This window comes from Chenopodium album, chromosome 1 (assembly GCF_948465745.1).
Source record: "Chenopodium album chromosome 1, dcCheAlbu1.1, whole genome shotgun sequence".
NCBI classification, from domain to species: domain Eukaryota; kingdom Viridiplantae; phylum Streptophyta; class Magnoliopsida; order Caryophyllales; family Amaranthaceae; genus Chenopodium; species Chenopodium album.
Window position 1 is genome coordinate 22485379 of NC_137834.1, and position 16564 is coordinate 22501942.

Consider the following 16564-nt stretch of genomic DNA (forward strand, 5'->3'; position numbering starts at 1 on the left):
TTGTTGTTAATGAAATGGACAACATGTACTACCCTCATTTTAATTTCGTGTTTTGCACATTAAAAAGGTCAAAAGTTAATTAAAAAAATTAGTAGGATTTATTTGATTAATAATGGATAAAGGAGAAAAAAAAAATTTTTTAAAAAAAAAAAAAAAAAAAAAAAAAAAAAAACACACCTTATTAAGGGGCAAAATTCTAGGTGATATAGAGCAAGAAAAACTGCAATATTATTAATTTTTAACCTGCAGAATGTTATCTGCAAGTAATTTCTCTAGTTTCATCAGCTTTACTAAGATTATATATAAGCACAATAATCAACATAACAGAAATCTCAGCAGCCTTCAGCGCTTAGCTATCATTTAAACAATTACAAAAGAATATACATCAATTTCCAGTCTCCTATGGTCCTTCCACATCTTCAGTGCAAGCCAATAGAGTCCAGGAAGCTATAATCAGCTTTCTCTTGAACTGATAAAATTTCCTATATCCTCAAAATGCTCGACGTCTTTCAATCTAATGATTCTTTATCTTGAATCATATATTATTTAAAACCAAAGTATTTGCCAATTACAAGAAGATCTTGAAGGTATGGATTATTCTGCAAGCAGATACCCAAAAAGGTTAGGCCTGTCAACAGGCTTCACAGTCAAAAACCACAGAGAATGTCTTCAGTCCAGATATCGTTTGATTGCATCAACCACCTCCTGGGTGGTGCTGTCACCTCCAAGATCTGGTGTTCGATACTGGCCCTCTGCTATCACTCTTTTCACAGCGGTTTCCAATCGATCAGCAAATGAAGGAAACTGGAGATGTCTCAACATCATTGCAGATGAGAGCAGAAGAGCTACCGGGTTAGCTTTCTTTTCTTTTAATATTTCATCACTCCCAACATTTCCTGCTGAAGCACCTTGTTCGAACACAGCATTATCTGCTCCCACATTACCTTCAGATGCAAAATATTCAATTGATGAGACATTTATTTAACCTCGTATTAAACTCAAATTACTAATTTCTATGATTTTCTGAATACACAATCTTGCTGTACATCATTTTAAAAGTCAAATTACCAACCACATTATATTGTTATATGTTTATCTATATATTATGTTGTTAAGAAACACCGCTTTTGGTCATGAACAAGATTCGACTCGGCCAAAGAATAACCCAAAACCTACATAATATTGCATTTCAAATCAGTCTAAACTACTGAGGAAAAAGGGGGCAAACAATACTCAAAATTTTTTTTTAAGCATCAGGCTTATAATATGATCTTCCCAACAAGAAGGAAAGAAAATACTCATAGCAAATGGTTTGGATAGATAATCCCAACAAGTTATGGTGTGAATACAAAAAGCATTAATCTTTAATTTTTGCTCAGCCTGGTTAAATATGTTGCTTTGAAAGCACAAAACTGAGCTAATTATCAGAAATCCAAGGAGCAGAATGTACCTCCAGGCATTACTCCAGTACCACCAGCTATACCAGCTGCTGTATTTGCCACAAGATTCCCATACAGATTAGGCGTCACCTAAAAGATCAAGATACACAAGCAGGTCAGCATAGAATCTACAATTGACCTTTAACACGTATAGTTGCATACAAGGCACGCCTAGGCGCTGAGGCGCAAGGCGATAGAGGTCATGCGCATTTTATGGTCTAGGCGAGGCGACTTCAATGAGGCGCAGCTAAGGCGCACAGACGCACCAAGGCGCAGCTTGAGGCGCAACAAGAGCTTTTTTCAGAATTTTTTTTATTTCTTATTATATGCGCCTCACTTCAGTGAGGCGCTCTGAGGCGCGCCTTAGGCGCAAGATACTCCAAAACGCCTTGGTGTGCCTTGAGCCTTTTTATACATTGTGCATACCTTATAAAAAGCTAACATAATGCACAAAAATAAAATTACTAAAGACCATGTATTAGAAAGTGGACACATTGAGAATGATGCTTTATTTCAAAATAATTTCCACGGGATTGCCAAAGCTCTCAAAGGTATGACTATAAGAATGCACCCTGATGAACAATAGTATGTATCTTATCAAGTACATCATCCATTTCTATTTAGTTGACACATTCAATTTAGGCACACACATTAAGGAGAGGAGAGAGATTGAGGAAAAATAATAAAACAAGTGGGGTACACTAGTAAGTACAAGGTATAAACTTACCCAAAAAGGAAACGTGTCAACTAATAATAAACATCCTAAAAAGGAATGTGTCAAATAAAAATAAAATAATAAATAAATAAATAAATAAATAAATAAAAAAAAAAAGAAAGAGGTAAGTATATTACAAGCAAAACACTAAAACAGATCAAGACACATTTTGATGATTCTTCTTGAACTTCAAGTTCCCATACAATACATTGTATGTTATAGAACAAGAGCATTATTCATTGATTAATATAAATTAATAACAAAGATGTTTCACGATTAAGAATCCTCAAAGGTTTTACTTCCCAATGTCAAGCTATAGAAACTAAAGCTCCATTTGTTTTGACGGAATCCTAGAAAATGACTCATTTTCCATTGTTTGGTTTGTAAAGGGATGGAAAACAATTTTCCAAAGATGGAAAATAAATCTCCCAAGAATAAAAGATGTTTTCCATTTAAAAGGAAGGTATGCCACATTTTCCTCCCTTCTCCTTTAATATTTTACCTACCCTCTCATCCATCTTTTCCCTTCCACTCCTATTTTTCCCATCCTATGTAATTTTTTTGGAGCTTTCAAAGATATATATATATATATATATATATATATATATATATATATATATATATATATATAAAATTTTTTGGTAAGGAAACAAAACAAAGGAAAACTTTTTACTATTGTGTTTTATCTTGAAAATTACTTTCCATGGATAGTCATTTTCCCAATAAATTGTTTTCCGTTAAAACAAACAGAGCCTAAAAGCCTTTCTTTGGTAATGCCATGTAGAAAAAGTTGGCCAACTGGATTCCCGATGGACAAATAAGTGTTATTTCAATTTGTATTTGCATCTCAAACCGCTTGTAGTCATGCTACAGGAAACTAAATGCTTCTCAATAGCTATTCACTAAGACTAATGAAGTTTAAACCATTGCTAACAACAAACATTTGCTAGTATCTATTCTTAATTATACTGCTTTGATGGCTAATAATATCATATTCCATTCAGCATTAGCATACTGTGCAACTAATTGTCTTTTACATTTTCTTGAAATTACGTGAAAGTTAAGTGAGAAAACACTGCCAAAAGTGCTTTAGCCTTCACTCAACTACAACTGCCCAGCCTCAGGTAGGATGCTTAAAGTCCTGGAAGGCTGGAACAGGGCAAATAGTTAATATCAGTACTCTTTTCACAGTACTCAAGTGAAAAAATACGGCCAAGACTGTTTAAGCCTTCACTTGTCATCAACTACAAGGTTACAACTGCCCAGCCCTCAGCAGAATGCAGGAAATCCTGCAACTGTGCCCAATGTTTAAAATGCATCTTATGAATAAAACTGCTCTCTTCAAAGAACTCAAGTAGATTTGATTCACTCCAGAACCTTGACAATAAACTTTCCAAAAGTCTAAATCAGGTCTGGTAACCTGTTAAAAACTAAAAACTTCAGTAATGCTCTAGGAGTGTTTTACATCAGCATTTCTTGCCACCAAGTTTGGATAACTCTAAATAGAGGTTATTTCAACTATTCTAAGATGTGAAACAGATCACCAAAAAGAAAATTGTTAAGTTGATGTTGTGCCAAAAATATTATGAGAGTCCAATGAATACTAAATTTTAGAGCCTTCAATCACCACTATTTCATTACAATCCAATCTAATTTCAACGTGTGACCTTAACAAGAAATATAGGATGATAGACTTCCTTCCATTTGGGTCACCAAAATGTATTGATTAACATGAGCTTAGAAAACTGGACTGTACAGGCAACCAGGTCCTATAAAACTAGCTTGAAGACCAAAGGAACTGGATCTAATTTTGGCAGATGTTTGTAAATGCCAACAGGGAGTCTCTTCCAGCAAAAAAGTAATTCACCTCATTTATTGATGATTACAACCAGAGAACTAGGTTTATTTTACAAAAGAAAAAAAAAGGTATATTTTCCTGAGATTCTAATTTAAAAACATCAAAGCTAAAGTAAAAACCTGAAGTGACTGGAAAACATATGATAAGATATGGTAAACTTTATCAAAATTACAATTCTGAAGAGGAAGGCATAAACACTGGCTCATAGCCTCATACGAAGTTAACTCAAAAAGATGCACCTTCTACGAGGAAAAAGCAGAAAAAAAATATATCATAGAAATGTCGTAGGCATGCTAGCAGAAAAGAACATTCAGAAGAACTTGCTAAGGAGACTTCTAACCAAGGGTGGTTTGAAAAACAAACATGGCCCCAGCCAAAGACATTAGTGGTGTAGAATTTGTAGATGGCAACTTTGTATATCATCAGATCAAGCTAGATGAGAAAGCTAAAATAATGAAATTTAACTGGAAGTGAAGTCAAAAGCAATCAGGTCTTTTATCCAATTCAAAGAAATTTTCCATTATCGAACATCCTCAAAGATCTATTATGGAGCATTTCAGTTTGGAATTCCATGAGGTCCTTAAGGCACTCATATCTCCACTATATTTCTAATCTAATGTCCTTCACTCCTTCAGTGAGCCTCTTTATAGAGCAATATCACCTTCTTCCACATAGAAGCCACCAATTCAGCCATTTATTTCAGTTTAGCTACCATATCAAAAGCCAACACAAATATAAAACAACAATCAACTCTTAATCCAAAGATGGGGTTAAGATTTTCTCTCTTGTACTCACCAAACCATGAATTCATGATCCCTTCCTTCCATTCCTTTATGCTTAATGTTATGTGCTCCTACAAATCTAACTCATGTCCCTCTCAACTCCTTCCATCCAAGTCATCTTTAGTTCCTCGGCCTATTCAGAGATCTTGATCTCAAACCTCTACTTTTCTTATTGGTGAGTCATCTCCCCTCACATGACCAAACCAACGCAATTGATTCTTATAGTATACTCAATGCCTGAAACTCCAAGGCATCTCCAACTTTCTTCCTATATCTTCATTTTCGATTCTATCCTACGGCGATCCAACACATCTAACTTAACATAAGCATTTCTGCTACTCTTATCTTCCTAATATGATCCTTCTTGAATCCCGGATTTGACCCATATAACAACGTTGTGATGATAGTTGTCTAGTAAAATTTTACCTGTAACTTCAAAGGTATACTACAATCATGCAATACTCCAGTTGTTAAGCCATATAGAACATGGAATTAAAACTTGATCGTTCCATAATTATAGAAAATCCGTTCTGTAACAGAATTAGGATTGTCATTCCGCAAAACCCTGTTATACAACGCCACGACAAAAATCATAAATTTCGCCCCGCGTTGAAATTTATGCAACGGGAAATCACTGCATTAGAACATTTTTTTACATGTACATCTGTTCTTTTTGTAATTAATTATGTACTCTATTAAACATGATATTTAGTGAATTTTAGTTCAAAAAATATGTTATCTGCTTTTATTTAATATATTGGCTATATATTTTCAAAAAATACTTTTTAAACTTGAAAATTATAAACCATTACTGTGGATTTTTTGAAAAAAAAAAATCACACCTGGTTTGCTGCAATCCGTTTAATTCATTTGTTACAAGTCGTTTCAACGACAATGAGACCATTACCACAATCAGACAGCATCCGCATCCGCATTTGCAATTTTTCCTCAATGATCCAGACATAATCCTATAGATTTTATTTTGGTACATTTCTCCATTATTTTGCGAAATGTACCATCTAAAACACTCGCTCATGTGCACCTTCTAACCATCCAATGTTACTATGTCCCTACTACTCCACTTACCCTCATAGTACTAAAACTAGTCTTGCTTTGACTTAGTCTAAAACCACAAGATTCTTGCCTCAATTTCTTTAATTTGGCATCAGCCCCAACTCTAGTCTCATTTTTAATTTCAATAGCATTTGCAAACAGCATACACTAAGGTGTCTCACCTTGGATAGAGCTTATTAATTCATCCAATACTGCTGCAAAGAGGAAAGATATCAATGTCAATCCTTAGTGAAGTCCAATCAGAATAAGGAATTCCTTTGGTACTCCCCTGCAAGTCCTAACACTTGTTTTGATGTCTGGATAAATATCCTTAACTAGGTTAATACACTCATGAGGAACACCCATCTTAGTCATTGCCCACCAAAACACATCCCTTGGCACCTTGTACTAAGTCTTATTCAGGTCAATGAAAATCATGTGTAAATTTTTTTTCCTCGGCCTATAATACTACATCATCTGCCTTATCAAATAACCAAATATATAGCTTTCATGGTAGAACACCCTGTCATAAACCCAAATTAGTTCTCTGAGGTTCTCATACATTTCCTCAATCTAAAGTCTATCGCTCTGTCCCATAGTTTCGTGGTGGAGCTCATGAACTTTATACATTATACCTCGATAACCTTGAGCATCCAGAACATCAGACAATAAAATGCATGTGATTAAACATCCACAATTTCAGATCATCAAGGTTCATAAACCTTCTAATACATCCAGACTGCTAAGCAGCTCAAATGCATGGTCTATATTGAAAAACAAAAGGATCACAAATCTTGATAAATTTACATTATAGGACCTGCTGGTAAAATATACATACTATCTCTATCTAAAACAGGAAGCCATGTGACTTTGGTACTTAGAGCACTAGTCTATTTGGAATTAATGCAGCAAATGTTAATTTATAAAAAAATGACACAATAAAAAAAATAAATAATAAAAAGATCCTCTGAAGAATGTACAGATCCAAATGATATTAGAGAACCAGTCAATTGAGATCCACCATAAGAATCAAGAAGGCATTGGTAATGTTGTAAGAAATGGCCTTTATGGTTCGCTTTTTAGGCAGTAGTTGTCTATTAGTATTACTTGAAATAGAAGTTGTGTTTTCAAATAATCTAATTTAGGGTATGGGGTAGGTCAGGTCCACAAGTGGTAATTGGTAAGTACCTTATTTGGCTAGTTCAGCTTGGCTGGTTGAGCTAGGATAAACAATTAACCTCTGTAAGTGTGTGAAATTGAAACATGCAATCCATTGGAAGGACAAGTACAAATGCTTGACTAAAGGTAAAGGTTATTGACTCACCAACAACAAAAGGTAACTGTAATTAACATGTCAAAGATAGTAAGGCCTGGAAATACAGCAAAAGTAATTATTCTGTCAACTATAATGTAATGAATGCAAGCAAATCATGAAGTTAAAGCAAAAGATGTAACTAATGCACCCACATACCATCACATCAAATTGTTCAGGCTTAGATACGAGTTGCATGCAACAATTGTCCACAATTATCTCATTATACTTGATTCCAGAATATTTGCTTGCAACTTTTCGACAGGATTCTAAGAAAAGACCATCTGCAAGCTTCATAATGTTAGCTTTGTGCACAGCTGTCACAGTCTTTCTATTATTGAGGTATGCATATTCGAATGCATATTTTGCAATGCGCTCCGAACAAAACTTTGTTATCACCTAGCAAAGACGTGAAGTTAGTCCAAGAAGTATGCCAGACCATACAAACAGAAGAGATAGTAATAGAGAAAATCAGGTTATAGAACTACTACAGGGGTCCAACAATCTGCCAAAATAGAGATAAACCTTAAAGCATATTTTTATCAATAGATGACATTTCAATTGTGGCAGCAGCGTAGCACAAAAAGCTTTCTAAAAGACAAAAATCATCCCTTTGATTGCACATATAAAAAACTTCCAATGTTCACTTTGGTGAAGACCTAATCTTTACAGCAATTACATTAGATGAATTGATCAGAAACAAACCCAAAACCGATAAATATAAAAATAAAAATTGCAGTTCATGATCAATTGGCAATCCATATTAAATTTAGGTAAACAAATTGGAAATCGATCATGAACTAAAGAATTACCATATTCCACCCCTTTACAAGTTAGGTCAACCCAAGTAATTGACAAGTTGGGTAAATCATTACTAATTGACAGAAGGGTCAACCCAAGTGATCCAAAACCGAAAGATCAAGGTCACTGCCATAAATTCTCCAACCCAAAACCGAAGGGCCTGCTACTGACCCATACCCAAACTTCACAACCTCATAAACATGTTTGTTTGATCAAATCTACACCCACCTAAGTGTTCTTGAAGAGCCCATGGAGTTCTAGGCAATGAGTGCTTTGTATCAAATGTTGAATTTTGATTAACCCACATTAAGAAAAGCATTGGTAGATTCATGGTTCTTGAACAACTATTTCTCAGAAAACAAGTTGTTCCATCTTCTCAATATTGAATATCTATGAATCCTAAACAATCAATTTGAAATAAATTTCCAAGATATAGGCATGAAATCAAAATATTCAAACCAAACTCCAAACTCCAATGTAGGCATGAAATCAACATATTCAAACCAAACTCCACCTATACAACCGCTACTTAAATGGGCATCGTCCACTCATTCGATCACAATCTACCGCTAACAGTCCTGCATCATTAAATCTTAGCTACTCAGCACTCATTTTAGTACGATTGGAGTCAAATATCAATGCACAAAATTAACAGATTGATCATTGATTAAAAAAAAATGTTAAATTTCTAACAAATTCGATTTACATGTATTTTTATTTCAATCTTAGACGTAAAACTAAGCAAAATCACCCCATTTTACCCCCACTCCCCCAAATTCAAAATCATGTTCAACCTTCATCAATTATCACCACAAACCACCCAAAATATCAACAATACTTCAAAGTCAACATCATCAAAATTCTCAAAATTCCCAATCAAACCAATACAAAAACCAAATCAAACCAAATCAAAACAAATATAAGCCAAAACCAACAACTAAAAACCAACCAATCAATCAAAAACAACGAATCAAACACCAAAAACATAGAATTACCTTAAGACTCTCGACGACACCGGGCACAACCTCATGCTCAAGACCAGAATACTCCCCTTCAGTATTCTCCCTAATAACAACAATATCCACATTCTGATGTCTAGTAGGTAACCCTTTAAGATTAAAGCAATTAACCAAAGAAGCATACAAATCAAGTTCCTTCCTCAATTGCATATTCAACGAACTCACACCACCACCAACTGGAGTCGCCAAACCACCCTTCAAACAAATCTTATTCTTCCGAATCGAATCCAGAACTTCTTCTGGAATCTTCTTCATGTTACCTCGTACCTCGTGTTTCTCGAAGTACACCGGCGCGTGCATGGCCTCCATAACTTGCTCAACGGCGCCTGTCACCAGAGGTCCGATACCGTCACCGGGAATTAAGGTCACCTTACGTGGAGCACCGTCGCCGGGTCGGGGCATGTAGGTGACGGATCTTGAGTGTGACAGCCATGGTTTCGTGAAGTTAGGGTTAGGGTTAGGGTTTAGGCCGGAAGAGGTGTCGATGAGGCGTTTCAGGAGAGTTGGGGCAGATCGCCGAGCCATTGGAGAGAGGATTGCGGTGTTGACTGTGATGGAATTGGGGAAGAAGCTTGGAAGACTGCAAATGATCAACAAAGGGATGAGAACTTTATATTTTAGAGAAACTATATGAAGCGTTGTGATGCACGGTTTGTTTGAATTTTTTAAAATAATATTTTTACATATATATTTATTTGCTAAAAATTGTTAAATATTTAGATAAAATTTGTGATATTAAAAGATAATATTTTATATTTAATTAATTTAAACTGGATAATTTCATTTGCTAATTTTGCTTACGTGTCAGTTAAATTATTTAATTCTAAAAGAAATTAATAATCTCGTATTTAATTGGCTACCACTAAAATTTATTATCTTACGTGGCGCGATGAAAAAATTAAATCCTACGTGGCTCTCTAAAAATTCGTGAAAAAACTCCCCTTTATATATATATATTAGATTTTTCTTTATTCTTTATTTATTTATTTATTTATTTTTTATTTTCATAATAAAATTTAAAAATAAAATAATATGGATTAATAAAACATGTAATGTGATTGTTATTCGATTTTGTGAGAGGTCGCGTTTGCCCTTTTTTTGGGCAACACAAATATTCTAAGAAGCATGCCGTTGGGCCCATACCCGGGGGTAAAATTGTAATTTCTGAGAATTAACTAAAGAAGTTACCAAGCTATAAAAACTTTATTCTCTCTTCAAAAAAACAGTTAGTAGTCAATCGAAAAACCTCTTCCCTATTTCCCTCTCCTCGTGTTTTCCTCTTTGTTCGTCCCTCTTTCTCATCGAACGACATCGACATCGGAAAAAGTTGTTGAATTTTCACCAAAATTCGCCTCTTAAGCTTATTGTGGACCAATCTTGTTGAATTTTTTTACCAAAATTCGGTCTTAGTTTGTACTATGTAATTGTATGACCTAATTTTGAAATTTAAGTGTAACTATGTTTATTTTCAGTTATGATTAGGGGTTTTCTGTTCTGATTTGTTTGATAATTGCGAAATGGGGTTTGTAGGCGGTGCTCGCAAAGGAGGTGCTCGCAGTGGTGATTTAGAAGAGGTACTTACTCTTGATTTTGGAAATTTGGGTGTATATGTTTGATTTAATTTGTAGTTAGGGGTAGCTTAAACGTGGGGGTGTATAGTTTTTTTTTATTCAATTACAAGTGTGTACTTTTTAGGCAATTACAAGTGTGAATTACTGTTGAATTGACTTGGATCAGAGATAATAAGCTTTGTTTTGATTGTAGGAATTTTGGGGTATAGTTAGAACTATGAACTTAGATAACTTAGATAGTTGGTAGTCATATGCTAGAAACTTAGATAACTTTAATGAATCTTATATGATAACTTAGGTGATTATGAATATTATATAGTAAAGTGGAGACTTAAATGGAGCATTGTTTTCGAGTGCCCTTGTTTGATGATGAATCTTATACAATAGAATTGATGATGGAGAGTATTTTGAGGCTTTAGATAACCCGGATAGTTAGTATAGTCAACTGCACTAGTGCACTCTATAGTTTATAACCTGGATAGTCAGTATAGTTAACTGAACTCTATCCATTTCATCTCAAAGTTAAAAGATATCCTATAACTCAATGTATTATAATTATGAATTTGTCCAACTTCCAAATTTCTAATACTTAGTCTTGGCTTTATTGTTCATAAATAGATTATTAGTTGCAGTTATGGTTCACTTTGTCCATTAGACATCTGACCACTGTTTTAGGAACATGAACAGTCAATATGATTTTCTGCTTATTTGGACTAGGTGCATATTGATGTAAAACAAAAATTGGCTGCCATAAGGATTCCTAAGGTGCTGCCATCAAGGGTCTTTTGAAACATCTCTATGTTGATTTGGGGAACGCTGTAATAATAAACATTAAGAAGCTTCAGATTTATGATGACACAATGAAACCTTTGATTTAACAAGGGCTTATCCAATTCTTTGGGCTTTGGTTTCTTATCCATTGCCTAGCTCTGTCAATTTCTTATCTCTTTGTGTATTTCTTCTCATGTCTCTGTCTCTGTCTCTGTGGTTTCTTTGTGTGTTGGTTATATATACACATTATCTATCCATTCTTGTAATGTTCTGTTCAATTCAGATGACTGAACTTCTTTATAATATGTTGTATTAAGGATGTGATTGATTCATCAGTGGGTAATGATGCAAGTGAAGGTGTCGCCCTCATAAAGTGAGTGCGGATGTGTTTAGGGTGAATTTTTCATTATCAGCGGTTGTAGTTTGTATATGTTGTTATCTCCCTCTGTGGTTTGTATTGTAATTAGAGCCCATAAACCATTTTGTTTTTGTAGGACAATTCTCTTAGCGAGGGTGGGAAGATGAAGGAACTCAGCAAAGTAATTGAAAGATGCTCTATGGAATTGAAAAGGGTATTTGGACTCAGTACATTATTGTTATTGACTCGTTTGTCTTAAGTTTAATTATTTCCCTGTTATTAGGTTTTGTTACAGTATTACTTGTGTGTGCAGCCTGAAAATGTTAATTGTCGTGTTGAGAGTTTCGATGCAACAATAAACAGATTTGATGAAGATAAATGCAAGTTAGTGAAGGAAATGGGTTTTACTGGACTGTATGCCCTTGTGGACAAGCAGCTTCCACGGGAATTATGTTATTGGCTTGTGACACGGGTGGATGTGAACTGTCTATGGTTACCGTAGATGGCAAAGAGTTTGGGTTTAGCCCCATTCAAGTTTATTGGGTGCTTGGTATTCCGATGGGAGAGAAGCCAGTACCCAAGAAAGCCAATGAAGAATTGAGAACTATGCTGGACCGTGTACGTAGTAGGTACAAGAGAACTACACCCAGTTTGGTGGAAGGAATTCCTAGGCAAAGCCTTATTGAAGCAGTTGAAGGTCCATTGAAGGATCCTATAGATTTTAAGATTACCTTTTTGCTCCTTGCTATAGTTGATATACTGTGTCCTACAACATGCCATAGGTTATGCCCGCAATTTTTACCTACAGCGTTTGCAGCTGAAGATGCAAAGTCCTATGACAATTGCTCCTTAGTAATCGACCAGCTTATGCATGCCATAGGAAGCTTTGCCAGGAGGTCCTTACTAATCAATCATTATATTGTTTTTTTTTTTTTTTAACATTTGGCTTGTCTTTTATTTTAATTGAATTTTATGTTCCAGATCTTTTACCTTGATCGATTGAAAAGAACACCTATTCAATGGGACGTCTTCCTTAGGATGGCAGTGTGGACCACATAACAGATAACAGAGGCAAAGAAGGCGGATCGGCATGTGAATGGTGATTTTGGCAAACTGGGTGTAAGTGATTATATTTTAAGGCAAATAAACCAGAAGATACACATGCCCATTTTCTGTTGATAGTCTTTATAACATTACTAACACAAAGCCATATGCTTCATAATATTGTTGACACAAAGTCATATGCTTTACTTTCCAGACTGTAAAAGTAGCGTATGGCCGTGCCTATGAAATGAATACGGAAGATGTGATGCCAATGAAAAGACCAGCTATGGTCATGGAGGAGGTATTTGTACTTTTATTTATGTTTTGAGCAATGAATCTAAACATATTAGCTTACATCTTAACTAAAGGTATTCTTAATGCAGGTGTATCAAATTAATGTTCAATGTTGTGCATAGTCAACAGGAGTGTGTAGATGTAGTAGATGAACTGATTAACATTAGGTGTGTGAAAAAGCGCCGGTAAGGATACTTTAAGAAAAAATTTGGCATCAGTTTCTTTAGCTGGTGATGACGGACATTTGCACCCCGACTTAAATGTTCACGACTATGTTGTAAAAGCTCCATTAATGTCGAGTGATGTGGTGGATGATAATGGGTTAGAAACTTATAGGCAGTTTGATAGGGCATTGGACTTGGACACATATACAGAATGGCAAAATGACAAAGAAAGGGACAAAAGGGAGAGAGAAAGGGAATTATATTTGCTAGTCGAGTTGGAGCTGGGGTTGGAGTTTCAGTTCGTTGTTGACTTGGTTATAGAAGTGCAAAGGGAGATGGAGTTGGGAATGATCTTGATGATGGAGTTGGGCTATGAGTTTGAATTGGAGACACAATTATTAATGAAGTGCGAGAGTGATAGGATGTATGAAATGGAGTTGGAATTTGAGTTTGGGATGGAGTTTGAGAGGGAGAGGGAGAGGCAAGAGGTAATGGCTTATGAGCGGCAGAGGGTGGGGGATTTGGACTTGCAGTTATAGAGGCAACAACATCACCCTAGTACCTTGGCATGTGGAATTCCAAAACCTTTACAAAGTCCTAAAAAAATTGAAGTTGAAATTGGATATAGTTCGGAAGAGGATGGCAGAGAGAGAGGCTTTAGCCCACAACGAAGTTAGCGAAAAAGGAAAAATTCAGACTCACCTTTGCTTCTTGAAGGTTATGTGAACACTTGGTGGCCGAGGAAGTTTCGGAGATTACGGGTTCCATTATATGACTACATAAGATCTCATTCCAATGTCTCACGCAGATTGCAGTCACAAAGGTATGACATAAATATTTATTCTATTCATAGAGTGTTTCATTTTAGTATGTCTTACGTTTCTTTTGAAAAAATTACACTAATAGATTTAGGGAGAATCCTATAATGCTAAGAGTTGATGGGATACAAGTGAAGCTTCATATGTGTGCTGGAATTGCTGTAGAAAGGGGCCAGGTCTTTGATGAGGTTGAAATTTCTTACCTTGAATTTATTTATTATATAGGGCACTAGTTACTTGGTATGTTTTCAATTAATAAGGGCAAATGTCTAATGTCTTTTTATGTAGTATGTGAGTGCTGCTGGCAAGTTGTATGAAAAAATTTAGGCTGCTCGCTATGCTGATCGCAGCAAGTGTTTCATGTTGGATCCTATGTTTGCGGTTAGGTTTTTGTTTATTGCGTACTATAATATTTCTAACAATAACCAGGTGCAATGATGTTGAAATGATATTTGTAGATGCACGTTTTCCAAAGAAGGGAGATGGAAATTAACACACGTGTGTTTACACCACAGATGGATGGTGTTCGTCCACAGAGGATATATGTTGTAAGTATCATAGAGCAGTAGAACATATTGTTTTCTTGTGGCTGATAATGTTTTTGCTATACAATATGCTCTTTCTTTGCCATGCTGCAGGTGTTTGTCCCAGTTCTTTTTGAAGGTCACTAGGCGTGGCTTTTTCAGTGAATCGTGAAGAAATTTTGGTGATTAATTCGATTCAGACCTCTTCCGCGTCGGAGATCCACTCTGCCAATGTTGATCATTTGGTACAAATCCCAATTGTAAATATATAACATCTATTTTTTTTCATATATAACATCTATTTAATCTTTGCTTAATCCCATTTCACTTTGTTAATTGTATATCTCTTTCTAAATTCCAGGCATATGAAATGGATTTGATTTTTCAGTCCTTGGACCCAAAATGGGAAGTTGGTGCAGTGACCGCTTGGCGGCAGATTTCCCTACATATGGCTCAGCAAGGGGACCTGTAAGGTTTAATGTATTCTTTTTGGGGAAAGAGGAAACTTATTGTTGTTTGACGATTTTTAATCAATGTATCACTATATTTTTAGGCATAGCTGCTGTAGGGAATATTTCAAGCGTTAATCCCTAGCTTGAACCCCACTATGATCATACACTAAAGTACGGTGGCGTCCAAAAGGGAAGAAGATAGAGCAAAAGAGTCGCCAACAAGTTTTAGGAACTTGTAGACCGTTCACATGGTGAAGGTTACACCCCTTAACGATCCAAGAGATCGTCAACTCCATAAGGTGTTGAACCAAATAAGGGTTCGGGGATGAAGGTACAAATCCAACCTAAAAGAGATTGAACCTGCCCTAATAATAGGCCTCTACTTTATTCTGATCGTATTCATGTGCGCTTTTTGACTAACATACAAGCAATAGGATTACCCTAAACCTGTTTATCTATGTTGGTTGAATATTAATGCACAAATAAAACTATTATTGGTGATCACTTGAATTATAATCAAATTAACCCTAACAAGATTATTAATTATCTTATTAAGCGTGATTACAAGTACAAATTCCCTTTAAACATGTATAAAAGGCGTGATCAAGCAATAACAATAAATATCAAGCAACGTAATAATAATCATCATAAAAATAATTATAATAATCATAATCATAAATCATAAAGTATAATCATAATAATAATCAAAACAATAATCATCATAATAACAATCATATTAATCATAATAATAATCATGTTAAAGCATAGCAAGATCCTAGGCATGATATTAACAAGATCAATAACAAACCCTAGCATGTCACTAAGCAATAAAAATCAAATCTTTAACACTAACATGATACTAACAATCATAAATATTAGGAAGAACATAGGAAGCATCGTACTTTTAATCATACTTGATATTAAAGTTACCCTAGCCATGATACTAGGAATCATAATAACAATCTAAGCATGATTTCTACATCATAACATCAATAAAAACCATTAAAGTACTTACTTTGATGCCTCGTACCTCTTTCTAATAACAAAATACACACGTTAGTAACTTCAAGGAAAATAATAAACAACAATTAAATTAAATAATGAAAAGAGAGATTTGGGACCAAACCCTAAGAAATTAAACCTTTCACGTCTAGGGCGAAGGCAACTTCGAATATGGCTAGGTGTTTCTAAATCTAATGAATGCGGAATTTTGTATTTGAGAAAAGCTATTTTAGAAAAAGAAAGAGAGAGAGAGAGAGAGAATAATCAAGAGAATCTTGATGAGAGTTGGTAGATGATTATTGAAGAGAATGAGAGAGAATTGATGATTGAAAATTCGTTAAAACAGGTTATTGATAAAAACTGGTTATCTAAAACGGAGTTTTTAATACGTTATTTATAAAGAAAGTCAGCCAAAAAGATAAAATTATCAAAACAGAGTCTGGCGCACATGAAACAAGGTTGGCGCCAACGCTGGCTATTGGCGCCAGACGCTGACCCTGGCGCCAGGCGCTACAGCTGGCTTTTGGCGCTAACCTGGAAATTCACGCGTTTTCCTAAAATCAGATAAAAAATGCCGTACAGGAGGA

The 16564-nt window shown here is 35.2% G+C and overlaps 2 protein-coding genes across 4 annotated transcripts; one reads left to right on the plus strand and one right to left on the minus strand.

Annotated features, from left to right (window-relative positions):
• Positions 1-206: 206 nt before the first annotated feature.
• On the minus strand, positions 207-9562 carry LOC145642652 (isocitrate dehydrogenase [NAD] regulatory subunit 1, mitochondrial-like). Of its 2 annotated transcripts, none has more exons than XM_081693840.1 (4): positions 8956-9562; positions 7319-7546; positions 1451-1529; positions 207-944 (listed from the first exon to the last, which is right to left on the minus strand). In XM_081693840.1, exons 1-4 carry the CDS (start codon positions 9502-9504, stop codon positions 670-672), a joined length of 1131 nt encoding a protein of 376 aa, XP_081549966.1. In that variant the 5' UTR covers positions 9505-9562; the 3' UTR covers positions 207-669. The 2 variants fall into 2 exon arrangements, with proteins under 2 accessions (XP_081549966.1, XP_081549963.1); XM_081693837.1 differs by having other exon boundaries at positions 7319-7558.
• Positions 9563-10246: 684 nt separating this feature from the next.
• On the plus strand, positions 10247-15351 carry LOC145571655 (uncharacterized). Of its 2 annotated transcripts, XM_081630716.1 has the most exons (11): positions 10247-10553; positions 11639-11694; positions 11816-11893; positions 11993-12575; positions 12661-12798; positions 12938-13024; positions 13107-14004; positions 14088-14187; positions 14458-14547; positions 14638-14768; positions 14885-15351. In XM_081630716.1, the coding sequence occupies exons 4-5, from the start codon at positions 12058-12060 to the stop codon at positions 12680-12682; spliced, it is 540 nt and encodes a 179-aa protein (XP_081486842.1). In that variant the 5' UTR covers positions 10247-10553; positions 11639-11694; positions 11816-11893; positions 11993-12057; the 3' UTR covers positions 12683-12798; positions 12938-13024; positions 13107-14004; positions 14088-14187; positions 14458-14547; positions 14638-14768; positions 14885-15351. The 2 variants fall into 2 exon arrangements, with proteins under 2 accessions (XP_081486842.1, XP_081486906.1); XM_081630780.1 differs by lacking the exons at positions 11639-11694; positions 14458-14547 and adding an exon at positions 14288-14380.
• The last annotated feature ends 1213 nt before the right edge of the window (positions 15352-16564 follow it).

Bases quoted from the DNA above. Each gene is read 5' to 3' on its own strand.
- LOC145642652 (XM_081693837.1), bottom strand. From the start codon at position 9,504: ATGGCTCGGCGATCTGCCCCAACTCTCCTGAAACGCCTCATCGACACC. The intron at 7,559-8,955 runs GTAATTCTATGT...CGTCTTTGCTAG, and splicing joins GTGTCGTCGAGAGTCTTAAG to GTGATAACAAAGTTTTGTTC. The intron at 945-1,450 runs GTACATTCTGCT...TTGCATCTGAAG, and splicing joins TACTGGAGTAATGCCTGGAG to GTAATGTGGGAGCAGATAAT.
- LOC145571655 (XM_081630716.1), top strand. From the start codon at position 12,058: ATGCAAGTTAGTGAAGGAAATGGGTTTTACTGGACTGTATGCCCTTGT. The intron at 12,576-12,660 runs GTCCTTACTAAT...TTTATGTTCCAG, and splicing joins ATAGGAAGCTTTGCCAGGAG to ATCTTTTACCTTGATCGATT.